At 36.4% G+C, this 13,801-nt stretch overlaps 1 protein-coding gene across 15 annotated transcripts in view; it reads right to left on the reverse strand.

Moving 5' to 3' along the window:
• Positions 1–13,801, reverse strand: part of Immt (inner membrane mitochondrial protein) — a 35,760-nt gene that overhangs the window by 16,750 nt on the left and 5,209 nt on the right. For 3 of the 15 annotated variants that reach the window (XM_010625659.3, XM_010625657.3, XM_010625661.3), the window contains 6 exons: positions 10,643–10,716; positions 9,541–9,730; positions 6,503–6,614; positions 4,527–4,664; positions 3,813–3,908; positions 671–807 (listed from right to left, as the gene is read on the reverse strand). In XM_010625659.3, the coding sequence (XP_010623961.2) occupies positions 671–807; positions 3,813–3,908; positions 4,527–4,664; positions 6,503–6,614; positions 9,541–9,730; positions 10,643–10,716 (747 nt within the window). The remainder of the gene's footprint in view (positions 1–670; positions 808–3,812; positions 3,909–4,526; positions 4,665–6,502; positions 6,615–9,540; positions 9,731–10,642; positions 10,717–13,801) is intronic. The other 12 variants (XM_010625665.3, XM_010625662.3, XM_010625664.3 and 9 more) reach the window with 5 other exon arrangements.

The raw sequence follows: 13,801 nt of genomic DNA on the forward strand, positions 1-13,801 counted from the left end.
ATAAGCAAGTATGAGCTAATTTTTATACGATATCAGTATTTTGCATAAAACTCACTTTAAAAATATTTAAAGGTTTTTCTCATTTAAAGACAATTATCTCCACAGTCTTTACTGAGTGACAGAAAGCACATGCCATGAGGAAGAAATCAGTCGATTAAACATTACATGTCTGCTGGGTGTGATGGCACAGGCCTGTGATCTCAGAACTTAGGAGGCGGAGACAGAAGAATCACTATGAGTTCAAGGCCAGCCTAGACTATATAGTCAGTTCAAGGTCAGCCTGAACTACACAGAAAGACTCAAAAAAACAAAAAACACATATATAAATAATTGCATGTCAACAAGAAGCTGTGGCGGGAGGATCACAAGTTTGAGACCACCCTGGGCAACTTAGTAAGACCCTGACTCAAAATGAAAAAAAAGGACTGGGAGTGTAACTTGTGCTAAAACTTGCCTTTTGTCTTCTCACCTACCAAATATATACTCTACTCTTTGGTCACCTGTGATAGCAATTATTAAATTGGCAGTCCCACTGGCCTTTTTTCTTTAAATGACCAATTCTCCAAATGACCAAGTGGCAGAGCATCTGCTTAGCATGTGTGAGGCCCCGAGTTTAATTCCAGTACCACACACACTAAAAATATAAAAGTCTCATTCCTCCTTGGCTCACCTCAGAATTGTCCATAGCTGCTTTCAGTATGTTGGAGTGGGCATTGACAGCCTGGACTGCAGCATTCTGGGCTGCAATCGCCTGTAGAGTGATGGAGGCAGTGTGGCTCAGCGCATCTTCTAAGCTCTTGGCTAGAGCTGGAAAACAAAAAAAGAACATTTAAAAAACATACCATATACCCATCCCCTTGTAAATTCCTTTATTTTAAACTTCTTTTAGTACCAAATCGTCCACTGCATTTCCCTAAAACCTTAAAATAAAATATACACAGAACCAAAAATTAGGGAATCAAAGTTCACTTAAAAGTACAGTGGTGCCTCAGTACTCATTGTCAACTGGTTCCAGGAGGAATGATGAGTAACACATAAACTGTTTGGGATGGAAAGGGCAGCGTGAGTTGGGAGGCAATTAAATAGCAATTTCTAGCTTGAGTACCTAATTCTAACATGAGTACCAGGACAACAAAATGTCTCAAAAATGTGTCAAAGGCCAAGTTTTCCAAGTTTCAGAGCAGTCAAATACCAAGGTCTGATTGTATGGTAAAATATTAATAGTAATTGAATTTGGATGGTAAATCTGTCAGGGTTGTTTTTGTTGCTTTTATTTTATTTTATTTTATTGGTACCGGGGATTGAACTCAGGTCTCTGCACTTATAAGGCAGGCAGTCACCACTGAGCTAAATCCCTGGCCTTACTTGTATAAATATATGAATTTTTTAGTGAAAAGTTTCCAGTTTCTCAAAGGAAAAAAAATGCTTAAGGGCATTTCAAATGGAAGGGATGAGGCTTAAAGATATAAATTCAATATAACCACCAGCTTTTTCATTTCAAGTAATAATCCCATGGACTCACTAGAAAAAAGAGATGCCCAATTTCAACTCTGCAGCAAGAAAGCAAGCCCACAGCAAAACATTGTACTAACAAGAAACAGAAGATAACAGACTAAGAAAGAAAAGGACAAGAAAACAAGCAGAGATGCAAAGACAACTGAATGGAGAATGTTTTTCCACAAAAGAACTCAAGAAATACAGACACCAATGTTTAAAGAGTTGCCTCCTATTTAGATCACATTACTATATGCTACTTCAAAAATACTAGAAAGAAACATTAAAATGTTTTTAAAAATTAAGAAAGTCATCATCTTTGGATAACATACAAAAATGGAAAATATAGTCATTTGTAGAAAGAAGGCAAGTGAAAATACCAATTTAAAAATAACTGCTATCAGAGAGGACCAAAACATAAGAAACATGTTTGTCAGGTGAGACAAAAACAAAAGTTGAGTTTGAGCATAAGAAGCCTAAACTGTAGATGAGAAAATGGAACCCTGCCGAAACACACCTGGCACCTCTGTAGCACAGGCAGAGAAAGCAAAAAATGGGAAAATACCGAATCATTAAGTGGGACTGAGGTTTAACTAAAGAGAAAGGGGTATAAAGAAAGTAAGAGGCAAGGAAAGGAAAATAACGATTACTTAGCACCTATGACATGTAATAATGTTGGACATCCATATATAAACAGTATGAACCACTTTACAAAGAAAGCAGGCTGCTGGCATACCATCTGCTGCCTCACACTTTCTTCAGAGGTCTAGTCATTGTGTTCTGACAGTTGATAAAAATTACATACAGGGCCGGGGATTTAGCTCTAGGTTCCACTGCCTGCTTCGCAAGCACAGGTCCCAAGTTCAATCCCCAGTACTCAAAAAATAAAAAATAAAAAATAAAAATACACATGCACATGCATCTTTTTAAATTAAAGTCTACCTAAAGTAAAGTACATAGCAACAATCAAAATCTTAAAAATTTTTACTTTGCTCAAAATGAAAGAGAACTGGAATGAAAAGAGAGGCAAATAAAGCACCAGATATCCCCATCTCAAATTTGTAACTTAATTCAAGGTGACCACATGATAGAGAGAGAAAAGTTTAAAAAATGAAAAACAGATTAAAAGATAATTTGTTTTGAAGTAATAAAGAATTCTGGAAAAATTAAGAACTTGGGGGAAAAGTACAGAAATACTTCAGTTATTTGGACATCATTTATATTTAACATTCTCAATGATCTGAAACATGGCCAAGATCTCAGAACCCCCCCAAAAAGACATCCCAACTTAGAGGCAAACTAGCGTCCTCCAACTACACCCAACTGTCCCTTGCACCTTTTCACACAATCCTAGCAATGGAGGCCCCTCAAGAGTAGGTAAAATCAATACACTGTAGAGGATACATGAGTCACTCAACACAAAAGGACAAACAGATGTAAGTGATGCTCCTTCAACAGACAAAACATATTATTTTTATTAATTTATTATTAATTTAAAACAACTTTCTGAAGGTACAGGATCCCAGTAATGAATGTAACTGTACTGTATACCTAGATTGTACCAATAAACTCAATAAAAAGGAAAAAAAAAAAAAAGATGGGGATTTCGCTCAGCGGTTCGGTGTTCTGCCTTGCAAGCGCAAGGACCTGAGTTCAATCAATCCCCAGCACAAAAAAAATAAAACAACTTTCTGTCTGGCAAAATGTATACACTTCCACTATCTCTAGCGACATCAATATATGACTACATATCATCAGAAATTATGTTCCATGTGCCTTAACATAGGAAAATACATTTTTAGGTATCTATTATCTTTTTTTAAAAAAGAACTTAGTATCAAAACTTAAAAAGGCATAAGCTTGTTATTTGAAAGCAAGCAACATGTAGAATACTCAATCTCTTACCAATGTTATGTAGACTGCCAGAAGAGGAGAAGCTAGAGGCTGGTGATACTGAAGAATGTGAGCCATGTGATTTACACAGAAAAATTTACAAGGTTTAACATCCTAAAACATAAACAACTCAATCTCTGTTTCCCCAGAGTATAAAGACTCTTTACAGTTACCATACTAGAATAATGGAGAAAGTATATATATTATTTGGAATGTTCATTAAGTATGCAGTAAGAGCACTCTCTGTCACCTGGGTAAAAGTAGTTTAAATGGAAAGAATGCAATGATGTAATATTAATGAATAGAGCAACAACACTAAAGAAATAAAAAAGCCACAGCTGGCAGATGATAGAAACTTGTCTCAATGGTTTAAGAGAGCAACTGAGATAACAAGAAGTACTTAAAAAGCTGTTTGATTTACATACACTCAATCTTAACTTGTTCTTGTTTTTCCTGTTGTGCAAGGCGAGCTGCAACTTCTTCAGGTGGTCGTTCCCTTATAGAAGATGAGAATGCTTCCTCTTGCAGCAAAGTAAATAAGAGGAAATCAAATTTCAGCGCAAAATTTTATCAGCTAACAGGGATATAAACCAGTTATATCAACACAGGGCATTCTGGTGTTAAAAAAGATTCTAAAACCACATCATCACTCATAATGATTCCAAAATGAAGGGATAAAGGATCACCTGTTAAACTCTTCTTTTGTAGTTGTGTTTTGGTTTTTTGAGACAGGGTCTCACTATGTAGTTGAGACTGACCTGGAACTCACTATGTAGCTCAGGCCGGTCTCGAACTCACAGCGATCCTCCTGCCTCAGCCTCCCGAGTGCTGGGATTACAGGCGTGTGCCACCATGCTCAGCTCAGCTGTTAAACTCTTTGAAAAGACTCACTCAGATTTAAAATTTTACAAATTTCCTAAACAAGTCTGAAGACTTAAAACCAGGATAAATTTATATATACTTTGGTGTCTAGATACTACCAAGGCCAGTAAAGGTGAACCTTTTAGAGCTTCCAATGATATACACAGTCTGCTATGGCACACGTCCCATAGGTTCACCACCACTGCCCTATGCATTAACTAGTGCTGATGTGCACACTATCTATAATACAACAAATGTAAATATCATAATTCAACTACCTGAAGTTACAGGTGTGGGTTTTCCTCCACCAATTTCAGGACGATCAGCTTTTATAGACTCCTCATGCTGAACCACAGGGGCTGGGACTGAAAGTGTATCACCTGCTGCAGAAATAATTTGAGCTGCCTCTGTAGGTGCTATAAATATATGTTACTCATGGTATTTATACTTTTCTGGGTTAACAGAAACACACAAGAATCTACCACTCCTGTCTACTTCCCACTTGACTACTTAAATCAAACACATCTACCATCATGTTTGAGAACCATACATACAGGGACACTGTCCACTGCATTTGCAAACACATATAAAACAGACAATGGTTGGGAAAGCACAAGCAAAAGAAGTGCTGTCAGCATCCATCCGTATTTAACCTTCCTTATGCTCATGCAAAGCTTTTACTAACAGTGCTTAATCTTAACATTCAAGAAGCAGACAGTATATTTTTTTGTAATGTGGAAAAAAAATAAAGAAAAAGAGCATCTGTAAGAAGACAGGCAAAAGAAAGCAACTAAAAACATTTTTAATTGCTTTGATGAATGGCAGAGATGAAAAAAGACACATAAGCAGAAATGACAGCTTAAAAAAAAAAAAGAAAAAAAAAGTTCAGTGATGATAGTAAATATGTGAAGAACAGATCTCACTTTTTTTTTGCGTACTGGGGATAGAACTTGGCTCCTTGTGCTTGCGAGGCAGGCGGTAGAATCACTGAGCTAAATCCCTGCCCACTTTTTAAAAATCACTTAATAACATTTTTTAAAAAGGAGATTAAAATTCAAGAGTTTGCAAATTTATAAACAAAAGTGTTGATGGAAGAGAAAAACAATTGTGGAGATGAAATGGGGACAGGCAATAAAATGGGCCTTTTTTTGTAGAAAACTGAAGGAGTCATTTAGGAGATAAGAATGGATTATCACAAAACCCATTAACTGCTTCTTCCTTTAGTCTTTTATCTATTCACAACAGCCAGTGATGTTACTAAAACAAAAGTCAGCTATCTCCTCTGGCTCAGCCCTCCAATGCCTTCTTATGCCCCTCAGCATATAAAACAAAATTCTTACAATGGCTTCCAAGGACACCAGAACATGCTCTCTGCTCCCTCTGACCACATCTGCCACTGTTCTCTCCTCTTCACTCCACTCCAGCCTCAGTTGTACCCTCCTCCAACATGCCAAAGGACTAACCCACTGGCTGCGATGTTCTTCCCATTGCCAGTCTTTTGCATGACTCCCTTCTCTCTTTCTACTTTAAAAATGGTACCTGCTGAGTGAGGTTTCCTCATCTACTTCATTTAAAATCCCACACCATCTGATATCCTATATTCATTTTACTTATTTTTACATGATCTCCCCCCTTCATCCCACTAAGGAATATTAGCAGAGTTTTTTAAACACTGTTTTGTGTATTATGTCCCCAATGAATGCCTGACAAAGGTAACAGACGGGTTAATATGGGCTGAATTCAAGTCTGAAGATTTAATCAAGGACAGAAGTAACACATGAAGAAAGAGAAACACATGAAGTTTAAGGATATCCTGAACAGTTAGGCAGGTGCTATAAACTGGGGGTGGGATTACCAGTAAATCCTAAAGGCAAAATCATCTATCTGCAGGGGCCACACAAAAACACTTTCATCACTAAGAAAGAAGAGAGGAAAAAGAACTAGTAAAAACTTACAATAAAAGAGGCAGGGAAAGAGAATAAATATTACAGTCCAAACACAGAAAAAGGAAAGTCTGTTGTAGGCAAGACTGCTACCCTCACTGCTAGTCTCAATCACTACTCATTAAAAGCCGAATTTCACGTCCCACTCAACCCCTAAAACAAAAGCCAAAAGGACAGGAGAAAATACTGCTTCCCTAGGGTACAAGCTGGGGACCAGAAGAGTCCTTCATGGACAGAGCTCCTCCTCTTGACTCTGGGTTCTAACAATTCATTTCCCTATAATTTTAAAAGAATGATTCTAATATGATTACCTGTTGTTGAAGCTGAAGTGTCTCCCTTCTGTTTTTGGAGTTGTGAGGCAGGCTGTTTAGATTCTTTCATTACCTCTGATACACTAGAGATTTTTAGTGGACCGGATGGAATCTTGGAAAAAAAACATTTAACATTTAAGACATAATAATATTTTCAAAAATAGGTAGCATATAGGAAATTTTTAGAAAGTCTTTCAGGATTTTAACATAAAGATATCAACATGCACTTTACTAATCATAGTAAAAGAAGCCATCAAGTCCAAAAATTTTATTCAAAGAACCCATATTTTAACATTAATTTTTTTCCTTCCTTTTCTCTTTTTTTTCTTTTCTTTTTTTGCAAGGGCAAGGTTTGAACACAGGGCCGTCATCGTGGACAAGCACTCTACCACTGAACTATACTCCCAGCCTAGGTTTTATACTTTTATCAGACATTAATGGATCGTTTTTATGTAAGGTTCTTGCAATTTATATTCTCACAATAAATATATGTATCACCTATTTCCAAATTCAGTTTTTTTCTTCCTTTAATTTCTATTTCTGTCAAAATCTTATTTTATTATAAGTAGCATTATCACAAAATCAGTATCTGTTGTGTCTTCTGACTCCTCCCAATCCCAACACTTTTTCAAACTTATTTTAGCTAGTCTTATATATCATTAATTCTTCAAAATCAACTTTAAAATAATCTTATCTGGTTCCTCACCCTCTAGAAAAATCCCATAGTTGGGCCGGAGATTTAGCTCAGCCTGCCTTGCAAGCGCAAGATCTGGTCTACAAGCAGACAGTACTGTGAATTTCTTGTGAACTTTTTCAGACACATTCAGTATATAATCAAGCAAAAAAAAAAAAAAAAAAAAAAAAAAACCAAACAAAGAAAAATCCATTGTCATTGTTACTAGAGTTGTGAATGTGTTTATACATAAAAAGATAATTTCTCTCAAACATAGTAGAAATTGAAGCTGGGCATGGTGGCACACGCCTGTAATCCCAGCACTCAGGAGGCTGACGCAGGAGGATCCTGTGAGTCCAAGACCAGCCTGGGCTACGTAGAAAGTTCCAGACCAGTCTCAACAACATAGTGAGACCCTGTCTCAAAAAAAAAAAAGAAAAGAAAAGAAAAAGAAATTGAACAGAAATAATATATATTGAAAGAACATTTTTATACCTTATTAAGTTCCACATAGAAACATTAACATTTGTATTCATTTAGGCAAGTCTTATTTCATGTCCATCAAAAAGACGTTATAGAAAGTAATCATACAGGCACTAAAAGAGTTACTATGAAATAAAATGTATAGTTTTTGAAAGCAACAAGTTGGTTACAATGTGCTAAAGTAGAGAAAGTTAAATAAGTATTAAATAAAAAAAATATTATTATAATCAGAGGTAAGACTATTCATACAGATCTGTGCAACAAAGGACACAGGCCTTGAAGAAAAACATCAGTGGGTAAAGAAAAGGAATTCATTCTGAGGAAAAGAATACCATACAGAAAGTCACAAAAATGAAAGGAATCTTTCTTATTTCCATGCTCTAACCAAAACTCTTAGAATAATGCTGGAATATAATAATTATGATTAACTTGTTGAATGAATGAATGTACATATAAGGCATATGTGTAAGGCCAACTGGCATAAAGCTAAGAGATAAGGCTAGAAAGGTAAATAAGAGCTTCATTGCCACAAGTACCAGGTGTCAACCAAAGAATTAGCAAAGCCCACAAACTGTAGCAATGAAAGAATCCAGTGGCTAGTTCCTAGACTGACATTTAATCATTACTGGCTTTACTTTCCTTATTCACATGTAAGACAATTTTTAAAGTCTCTCTAGCCTTTTCATTATATGGTTAAACAATAGGAAAAGTTTGAAAGTTCCCAATAAATGGCATCATGAAAATGCAGTGCTGATTTTAGAATATTCTCTGGTATTGTTATGAAGATGGCTTAGATTCTTTTAGAAGAGATCTGGGGGATGGAGACTGGAAGATGGGAAAGACTTTGGTTGGGGTGAGGGCAAGCTACAGGTATAGTTTACAAGATAGCAAACCCAGTGCTCACCTTGGCAGCACATATACTAAATTAGAATGTTACAGAGATTAGTCTGACCTCTGCACAAAGATAAGATGCAAACTCATGAAGTGTTCAATTAAAAAAAAAAAAGCAAGCAAATTCAAGAGGCTGGAAGTGTAGCTCAGTGGTAGAGCTCATGCTTAGCATGTGCAATATCCTGGGTGCCCCCCCACAAAGCAACGCACGAGGACTGTTACATTTTGAGGGGGAATGATGTATGTACACCAAGTTACATAAGTGGAAATATTCTTCAAGGTAGCAATGAAGTGAGGAGAGGCCAAAGCTATCTTAGATAAAGAATTTGTCTACAAGGCCACAAATGTAACTCACTGGTAAAGTGGCTTCCTGGCAAGTGGGAGTCCCTGAGTTCAACTCCCAATTCCAAAAAAAAAAAAAAAAAAAAAAAAAAAAGAATTCATCTACAAAGAATACCACTAGAAGTCATGTTGAACAAGAAAAGAACACTGCTTACACATCAGCCAGATCCCATGCTCCTACAACTACTTCCAGTTATTTCTCATGGGTCATACAACTTAAAATAGACCTAAAATTTTAGAATGAATCCATAGGATTCTGCTCTTTGACAACTGATTCTGCAAAACTGTCTCCTTCTGCCAAACATGACTCCTTCAATTACTTTGTGTAATAATTATTTTCCATAGGGTACCCCTAACTAAGAGCACTCATGGAAATCCCAAAAACTCAAAATCTACATAAACAGAGCACTGTTTGATTTAAAGGGAATAAACATATCTAGCAAGCTGCACTGAATTATACATGCATGAAGATGAAAACAACTTGCATTTCAAAATATTCCATAGGATAGGGCTGGGGATTTAGCTCAGTGGTGTTGCTGCCTGCCTCACAAGTGCAAGGTCCTGAGTTCAATCCCCGGTACCAAAAAAATAAAAAAGAATGAACAAAATATTCCATAGGATAAATCAAAATATTGTTTAAAACTCTTACCGACTTCTTTGGTGATGGAACATTATAAGGTGCAGAACCAAGGACCATCTCAAAGAGTCTGTCAGAATAAGGTATAGTTTTCTCTACACTTTCCCGGAAATGGGAATCCCATTTGGCATACAGGATAGTGCCACTGATACCTCCACCAACAAATAAAAGGCCAGCTCCAGCAATTTTGCCAGCGGTCACCCTAAGTGAAAGAAAGGAGAAACATATTTATATTTTTTGGCTCTTCTGTTATCTACTTTCCTAGACCAATGAAAGGCTCTCAAAGACCTGGAGCTTCTACTTCTCTACTACTGACTCAGATCACAACAGCCAAGTTTACTACCACATGCTGAGTTCTGGATATAAATCTATTGCTACAGAATGGAAGACAGCATTTGCTGGGGGGCAGGGTTCTACCTTGGATACCATCCAATTACCAAAAGGCCAAAAGAAGTATCACTGACAGCTCCAGAAGGTGACTCAGAGATATTATAGCAAAACTGCAGTACACCTTCAGTAGTCCCTCTTATCTGAGGGGGATACATTCTCATATACACACATACATACATACACACATACCTATAATAAAGTTTAATTTACAAATTAAGCACAGTAAGAAATTAACAAAAATAACTAATAAAATACAACAATTATAACAATATATTACAATGAAGATTATGTGAATGTGAACTCACTCTCTTAAGGTATCCTACTGTACTTACTCACACTTCTTGTGATGTGAGATGATCTCACAAACACATACATACATACACACATACCTATAATAAAGTTTAATTTACAAATTAAGCACAGTAAGAAATTAACAAAAATAACTAATAAAATACAACAATTATAACAATATATTACAATGAAGATTATGTGAATGTGAACTCACTCTCTTAAGGTATCCTACTGTACTTACTCACACTTCTTGTGATGTGAGATGATCTCACAAGTTGACCACTGGTAACACAGACCACAAATAAAGAAGTACTGTTGTATTCCTTAATAAAAAGTTTCAGGCAGCCATTTCCATATCAAAGAACACACCCACACACATCCACACCATTAGCACACAGTGAAAAGCTTGGTTCCACAGAATCATACTACATACCCAGAACTCCTTGAAGTAGAGTATTTACGACATGGTCGCAATGGACGGAGGACAAACTTCCCACAGAGACAACTCTAAAGAAGGAGAAAACAGCAAAACCAATAGTTAGACGGGCATGGTGATATACACTTGTAATCCCAGCACTCTGGAAGGCTGAGGCAGGATGATTGCAGCTTTGAGTCTAGTCCAGGTTAACTTACTGATTTCCTGTCTCAAAATAAAAAGTAAATAATAAAAAGGGCTCAGTGCAAAGGCTTTTCAGTACTAAAAAACAAAACAAAACAAAAAATAGGAATCTGAAACGCTTACAGGGTTGGTAATACAATATTTTTATTATAAATGTTCTCATTAAAAAATATACTATTTCATTTTCAGGATCAATTCACCATGAAACATATCTGCAGATTTTTAAAAACAGCGATGATTCTTGTATCCCAAGGATCGCATAATATTACTTTTAATATCGTAAGAAGAGGATATCAGACTGACCAATTAGCACTTTTAAGTGTTATGTATGACAGTTATTTCTTTCACATCATTGAGATTTGCCATATGCTTTCTTAATTGACCAGAAAAAAAGCATAAAATATCTATATTACACTAACATTATTGTGTAAATTTAATTTAGACATCTGAAAAATTACCCCTAGAGTCTAGCTAAAAACAGTACCATAGAATACATATGAATCCTCTGAGATCTAAGCTTAGCTTAATACCAGAAAAATAAGTACTCCATTTCTAAGCTAACTGTAGCTAGTGAACCCTACAGGCATTCATCTAAATCTAAAAGTTTAGTCTTAGTTTATCCTGGTGTACCATTAGACTAAAAGCTAAGGCTTTTAGAAACAAAATGTAGGCCCAGGGATTTAGCTCAGCGGTTCAGTGGCCTGCCTTGCAAGCGCAAGGATCCGAGTTCAATCCCCAGTACCCCCGGAAGAAAATTATAAATTTTCAATTTATGTAACTAAAATTATAAATTTATCTTCACACAAGTCTACCTTTAAAGCAAATGACCAGGGCTATGCTTCATGATTTGTTTTAATTAAAATGAAACACAAATCCAAATGTTTATCAATATGTGGGTCTCTGAAATTAAGCAAACACATAAGTATCTAAATACTATTTGGGGAAGGTTTTGATAAACTTAAAACTATTTGCATCAATTTGAAAATTCATACTATTGAATTCATAAATAATTTCTTTTTGTATGTTAAGAATTAAACACACAGCCTTATGCATGCTGAGCAAGGATTCTCCCACTGAGCTACATCCCTCAGCCTAAAATATTTTTAATCCCATTTAGAAAGCTAAATTAGGGCTGGGGATGTAGCTCAGTGGGTCCTGAGTTCAATTCCCGATACAAAATAAATAAATAAACAAACTAATGTAAATTCTAGGCTATCTTCTCTCATCAAGTAGAAAAGATAAAAACTTTATATACCACTAAGGATGGAAAACATTCTTTCAATTCAATGAAACACCATCAAAAAGGAATGACTTAAGGAGATACCCCCAGTGCATCATATTCAGATGTCTTATCTACATCAGGATCTGATATAAATGACAAGACCCTGGTTCCAATGCTAACACTTGATGAGATGAAATTTCAATAGGTTCCAGAGAAGTCTGTGAAGGTATCTGTAGTTGGGAAAAACAGCTGGAGGGCTCAAAGAAAATGGGCAATAATAATATTTCTGTACAAATGTTCCCTGTCTAAAATGAGTTCTATGTACCCTTTTATTAAACAAGGCTTTGAGCTGGTATACAGCTGTAATCCCAGCACTCAGGAGGCTGAGGCAAGAGGATCGCCTCCTGCCTGGGCTACAATAGTGAGATTAAGTCCAGCCTAAACTACACAGCCAGATCCTGACTGCAAAAAACAAACGAACAAAAGACTGTCAATAATTCACTAACAGAGCAGTAAAAGTGATGCTCTGTGCCTTCTGAGAATAGGATAAAGGAAAATGGCTTCTGCCTGGCTCTGCCTCTCACCACACATACTCTTGGAACTCACTTGTCAAACTGTAAGGAAGCCCAGACATGTGAAGACGCCACATGTAGCTTTCAGCCAACAGAAACTGCTGAGGTGTCAGCTATAGTCAATAACAACTGCCAGGCATGACAATAAGGGAGAGTTGGATGTGACACTAGCCCGGGGGAGAAGCTGACTGCAAACTCATGAGTTCCAAGAACTACGAATTGGCCAGCTGAACCCAAGCAACCTTAAACTTAGGCAATTAATAAAATCGCTTTACCCTAAGCTCACAGTGGCTGGTTAGCAATAGCTAATCAAAATAGTGTCTTCTTTACTTCAAAGATTTAAACACTTTCCATAGACTTAAATCAGCTGTAATTGCTATCTTTTTGAAAAGTCATTATTGTTCTGCCTTTAGCCAAAGGAAGCCTCTTCAAGATTGAGGTAAGAGTATGTGTGTGTAGCTCTGCCTCTACACTTCTGACCATCTACAAAAATATCTAGCAGCAGGTTTTTTCCCTTGTGGCAAAATTCCCTAAAGATAAAACTCACGATTTTAATCATTCATTTATGTAATACACCCACAGTGCTGTACAACCTTCACCACTATCTGGTTCTGTAAGTTTCTTTTTCATTTTCATCCACACTGTAACACATACATACATGTAGCATGTAAGTCATTTACTTTTATGGCTGAATGTAATATTCCATTATATGGATATGATAGTTTATCTAGTCATTCCATGATGGTCATTTGGATTGTCTACCATGTGGCTATTGTGAATAGTGCTGTTATGAACATTCATCTAAAGGTTTTTGTTTCTTTGTGGGGGGAGGGGTTTCAGGGTCATACAGTTAATTCTATATTTAAATTTTTGAGGAACAGCCAAATAGTTTTCCATAGCAGCTGCACCATTCTACAATCCCATCAATGTCTGAGGTTTTTCTATGTCCTCATAGACATTTGTTATTCTGTTTTTTTATATTCACCCTAGTGGATGTGAACTGGGTATGTCCTTGTAGTTTTTATTTACATTTCCCTAGTGTCAAAGGATGCTGAGAGTCTATCCATGTGATTCTTGGCCACTTTTAATTCCTTTGCCATTTTTTTGAGTTTTCTTCTTGTTGTGAGTTGTTTTTTTACATATTCTGGATACTAGACCCTTGTCAGATATATTATTTGA

The sequence above is a fragment of the Fukomys damarensis genome, unplaced genomic scaffold, assembly GCF_012274545.1.
Source record: "Fukomys damarensis isolate Sample0158 unplaced genomic scaffold, DMR_v1.0_HiC HiC_scaffold_2, whole genome shotgun sequence".
Classification (NCBI taxonomy): domain Eukaryota; kingdom Metazoa; phylum Chordata; class Mammalia; order Rodentia; family Bathyergidae; genus Fukomys; species Fukomys damarensis.